The following is a 5,735-nucleotide window of genomic DNA, read 5'->3' on the forward strand; positions in this document are numbered from 1 at the left end:
CACCCTTGCTTGCGCTGCACCGATGAGTCTTCTGCCTGCCCCTTGCCAAGCCGCCAGGGGCTAGACCTGTTTCCGTGTGCAGTTCTGTGATTATGAGTGAAATATGAAAATTTTTCCCATCAATTTATTGCCTATTTCCAGTTTGTGTTAGGATTGTTTTTGTTTTTATTTGGAAGTAATCTTTTTTCCTTTGTTGACTATAGAATACTAACTAGGGAAGGGCTTTTTTTCTTTTTCTTTTTTTTTTTTAAGGTAAGGTAACGTTTGTGAAGAACCTATGAACGGTGTAATTGGCATGTCATAAATGTTTGATGTTGTTACCCTTGTTAAAGATGTAGTAAGATTCATATCCAAGAAAAGAAACACATCTCTGTAGACTGCCTTTCAAAGCGGCCTTTTTGCTTACGAGTCACTTTTCTCCCTATAATAGCTTAGGAGATCTGAGGAGGATGAAGAGAAGGAAGAGGATATTGAAGTTCCAAAGGCCATGGGGGATATTTTCGAGTCGCTTGCTGGTGCCATTTACATGGATAGCGGGATGTCGCTGGAGATGGTTTGGCAGGTGTACTATCCTATGATGCGGCCGCTGATAGGTACAGTTGGCTCCCCTTCGAGAGAGGCAGAATCACAATTAAAAACAACTTCAAGGGTACTAATCACATTATTCTTTCATTTTGATTACAGAAAAATTTTCTGCAAATGTGCCCCGTTCCCCTGTGCGAGAATTGCTTGAAATGGAACCAGAAACCGCCAAATTTAGGTAAGCAAAAATATGCGTGGAAACAGTTAAATTACTGAAAAACAAGGGGGAAGAGTTCTCGAAGATGCCATATGCGAATGATTTTGAAAAATACTTACCCTGGGACATGCTCTTGTGCAGTTGCTGTTTGTAGCCCGATTGACTTCTTTTTGTTTTGTAAAGTAACGCTGAGTGAGAGAAAGAGCTGCAGCCCTGTCTGTCGGTAGTATGTAGCAGTCATAACGCATGTTTCCTTCGTGTGGTGTCAGCTTGTATCGGGGACTCTCAGCCTGAGAGTACATACTTGGTGCTGACTGACTATAATAATAAATACTTCTGACTTCTAATTCAAGCTGTTTGGCTTTGTTACAGCCCGGCTGAGAGAACTTACGATGGCAAGGTCAGAGTCACCGTGGAAGTAGTAGGAAAGGGGAAATTCAAAGGTGTTGGCCGAAGTTACAGGATTGCCAAATCCGCAGCGGCAAGAAGAGCCCTACGAAGCCTCAAAGCTAATCAACCTCAGGTTCCCAACAGCTGAAACCCCTTTTTAAAATTAAAAAAAAAAAAAAGCAAAAAAAAGCAGAATTAAGGTGGAAAATATTTAAGTTGAAAAGGATGATTTAAAACTGATAGTGAGTGGAACGAATTGAAGGCAGAATTTAAAGTTTGTTTGATAACAAGATAGGTTACAGAATAAAACATTTAACACATGTATAAAAATTTTGGAACTAACTGTAGTTTTAGTTTTTTGCGCAAACACAATCTTGTCTTCTTTCCTCACTTCTGCTTTGTTTAAATCACGAGAGTGCTTTACTGATGACATTTAGCAAGTGTTCAAAGAAATTATTGAGAGTTTTTGTTTTGTTTTGTTTCGTTTTAGTTTAATTCTGTCAGCTTTGCTTAGAGTTCGGAGGCCAAGGAGCTTAAACCTGGAATAGCCCCCAGGGTTCTGTTGAGAGCTCTTGACACCCGACGGTGTGTGTGGCAGTGCCAGTCCCGCGTAGTTGATAAGCTGAGTAGAGCGATGCAGTTTGCGAGAGAAGTGTGCCAGTGTTGTCTTTCCTTTCCACGTTATAGCGTGTAAGATGATGTTTCCTGGTCGCTGTTGCACTTAATAGTAAGGGACAGATTTTTAATTAACATTGGCTGGCATGTTGGCAAATCACATTTTAGTTTTCTCATGCCATGTTGTCTTGCATAAAAGAGGTTCTTGCCTTAAGAGTAAAACCCTCATGGATATTCTTTCATTTCTGATCTTTTTGGAACAAACTGTTTTACATTCCCTTCGTTGTGTTATTATGCATTAGACCTTGAGACAGCGTGATACTTACAACTCACTAGTATAGTTGTAACCTAACTTATGACGGGATTATATGAGAATTTCTGTCATATGTGTACTGAAGACATTTTCAAAACCAGAATAGGTAGTCTATGGAGTCTTTAAAATACCATCATAAAAATAATCGTTGGCTAAATACCCAATTTTACTGAAAACCTCCTGCTAGGTAGTTCCGCTGATGGAAATTGTTTGTGGCAAATAATTTTGCCCTGTAGGCTGTTGCTCTAACAAAGTAAACTTTAGACATACCACACCTAAAATACGCTGCAGATTTTATAATGGATTGGTTACTTATTTAAAGAAGCGAAACAGAGCACCTTCCCCTTAGTCTTCCCACGTACATTTCTCACTGTACCTTGCAGAGTGTTGCATGCGCATTTCACCTACCAAAGCCGTGCTGTCAGTGCCACGGAAGCTTAACGTTTGCGATAAACTGCCGTAGTTTTGATACATCTGCGATTTAGGCCATTAATTTAGACAGACTAGCTCATTGTTTCCATCTTTGGAAAAGGAAGAAAAAAGGCATTTTTAGGCATTTGCCTAAGTTTCTTTAATTAGACTTGTAGGCACTCTTCATTTAAATACCTCAGTTCTTTTGCATGCATGTTTTCCCCTGTTTGGTGCTATGTTTATGTATTATGCTTGAAATTTTAATTTTTTTTTTTTGCACTGTAACTATAATACCTCTTAATTTACCTTTTTAAAAGCTGTGGGTCAGTCTTGCACTCCCACCAACATACCAGTAGAGTTTTGCTGCAATTTGCCCCATTAATTATGCTTGAAATTCAAGAAGCTGAGCAGAGGTGTCTAAATAATTTCCAGCACATCATTGTGAACGTGATGCCTCATGCAATGCTGCATTTATGTTTTAAATTGCAGTTGAATACTGTACTTCTTGCTTTATCTGCACCACCTACCCCCGGAGAAACACCTCTGTGCGTGTGCACACAGAAAACTGTCAGCTCTGCTTTCTAAGGAGACCTGAGTGAAGGGGACGTTAAGCTTCTCCAGTGTGATTTGTTGTCTCCAATCTTAAACTTCAGTGGAGATCTAAATTATTAAATGAGCTTTAGAGCAAATCAGTTTGGGTGGACATGTTTTTAAAATATTTAATTCTGATTTGGAACCTTAGATTTCTATTTGTTTTTTTTTAAGAAACCTCCATGTAAGATCTCCTGGCAATTTAAAACCAAGCAATTGTTGGATTATGTAACTGTAAATGTATACAATTAACAAGTAAGGCTGGATGTGAATTTCACTTTTGAGGGTGATTCGTGATAAAGTTGTATCACAAATCTCTTGATAATTTATAAACTACCTGATGCCAGGAGCTTAGGGCCTTGCATTGTGTCTAATGCACTAATCCCAGTGTTAAGGGATTCACTGGCCTCCTGGCACCAAAATCAGATTGTTTCACAGTTACAATGCCCGTGGGGAGAAAAATGCCTCAATATATTTTGTAACCTTAAGACGAGTATTTTTTGTTAATACTAAAAAGTTCAGACTTGGATGAGATTAGGTCACACAGTCTCAGGGGTTCAAATTTCCTGCTACCATTCAAAATGTTTTTATCAACAGCAAACTTCAGCTATTGCTTTTTTTATTTTTTTGGTTGGAGGACAATAGCTGATTTTAATTGTGACTCACGCTTTGAAGCAATCTGTGATCCCCTGGTTACTAAGTTAAAAAATAAAAACTATGAGTTAGACGTATGGAATGGTTATGAACGCTTTTGTGCTGCTGATTTTTAATGCTGTAAACTTTCCCCTAGTTTCGTTTATTGAAATGTTTCCCATCCATTAATTAAGGAAAAGAAAATCACTCTTGTTGCTCCCCTTTACCACCTTGTCTGTCATCCTTTTGTTCCTGTGATTGCCATGTGAGACTGAGTGTGATTCGGAAACCCCCCTGGTGTGGCTGTGCGGCCAGCACATGCGGGAAGGACTGGGCAGGCGCGTTTTGAAAAGCAGCTGCAGAAATTCCTTACGATGATTGTGTGGAGGTTAGTTGGCACGAACCTTCATTGTAAATGTTTTTCGATTTTTTTTTTTTTTTATAATACACTTTCAGCAGTCCTGACTATGCTGCGTTTTGTAATAGCTTTTTTCCCCTCTGTTCTGTTCATGTAGCACAGATAAGCATTGCACTTGGTACCATGCTTTACCTCATTTCAAGGAAAATATGCTTAACTGAGAGGAAAAAATGTGGTTTGGCCTCGCTGCTGTTTTGATTTACCGAATTTGAAAAAGATAATTATAATGCCTGCAATGTGTCATATACTTGCTCAACTTAAATAGGTCATTTTTGTCTGTGGCATTTTTACTGTTTGTGAAAGTATGACGAAGATTTGTTAACTGAACTCTTAATTATGTTTTAAAGATGTTTGTTACTTTTTTTTTCTTTTCTCTTTTACATTATGTGAAGTGATTAAATTTAGAATGACCTCTAACACTCCTGTAATTACCTTTTGAAATACTAATATTTTTCCTCTCTTAATAATAGCTTGCCCTCAGAAAGATTCAAATTGCCCTGCCTGAATAGTAAGAGACTGGAGGCTACTTTGGTTCTGTTGGTTCAGTTCATAAATACAATTATTCACCCAGCAGTCGGCTCTTTTAGTCATTACCTGACATCAGCCTGTGTAACTGCAGAGTGCAGAGACTAATCGAGACCCAGACCTACCACAGTTCAGTCTTAAGGCCCAGTTGATTTAAAACTTTCTGTCTTCCTCTGTTAGGGTGTCTGATCCTTTTACACAAAATTTAAGCCACCAAACGGAGACCTTGATGTCTTCATTTCGACTGCATCTGAAGTTTTTAGTGCCCCGAACCAGTTTGTGTTAGCTGCGGAATTGAAACTCATGTCTTGTTTATTACCTATATGGTTATTTTAATTACATTTAAATAGGTATATTTTTTCAACCACTGATTACTTTTCAGGAACTTAATTATTTCCAAATAAATTTCTTTATTTTATATTATACATGAGAAGTTTTTAAGATATGTTTAAGACCAAGAATATTGAAATGATTTTAAAAGTTGTTGGATTCGCCAGTAGCAATATCTAGGGAATTTGCATTGAGACTATTGTATTTTCCACTAGCAGTGAAAATGATCTTTTGAAGCTAACTTGTAAATATATTTTAATCGTTAATTGTTTTTTTTCCTCTAGTCCATTTTTATTTGGACATCACCCACAATTTAAATTTTATAGATGCACTCAGAATTCACTGCAGCAGCAGGTTACATAGCAAAAACGCAAAGGTGAACAGGAAGTGAAATTTCTGGCTTTTCTGCTGTAAATAGAGTGAAGGAAAATGACTAAAATCAAGTAAAACTAACACATATATAATTTGATTGACAAAACAGTATTTACCATCACATGCTGCAGCTGTTTTTAAGGAACATGATGTCATTCATTCGTACAGTAATCATGCTGCAGAAGTTCGCAGTCTGCACCTTATGGGTCACAATTACCTTTAGTCGTTTTTTTTTTGTAATAATTGTAGCCAAGTAAATCTCCAATAAAGTTATGGTCAGTTCACGTTGTGTCCTTTTGTCTTTTTCTTTTCTTGTTTTGATTCAGGTCAAGTTTAAATAGTTGTAGCAGAAATGTCTTTAAAGTGTTTTAATTCCATGGTCATCTGAAAACGCATAC

General features: G+C 37.6%; 1 protein-coding gene across 1 annotated transcript in view; it reads left to right on the plus strand.

The window, feature by feature from the left end:
* The window catches only part of DICER1 (dicer 1, ribonuclease III), a 44,115-nt gene extending 38,494 nt beyond the window's left edge, over window positions 1-5,621 (plus strand). Inside the window, 3 exon segments of the mRNA XM_019918455.3 lie at window positions 431-593; window positions 685-760; window positions 1,112-5,621. Coding sequence (XP_019774014.2) covers window positions 431-593; window positions 685-760; window positions 1,112-1,277 — 405 coding nt within the window. The 3' untranslated portion in view covers window positions 1,278-5,621.
* The last annotated feature ends 114 nt before the right edge of the window (window positions 5,622-5,735 follow it).

Source organism: Tursiops truncatus, chromosome 2 (assembly GCF_011762595.2).
Source record: "Tursiops truncatus isolate mTurTru1 chromosome 2, mTurTru1.mat.Y, whole genome shotgun sequence".
Classification (NCBI taxonomy): Eukaryota; Metazoa; Chordata; class Mammalia; order Artiodactyla; family Delphinidae; genus Tursiops; species Tursiops truncatus.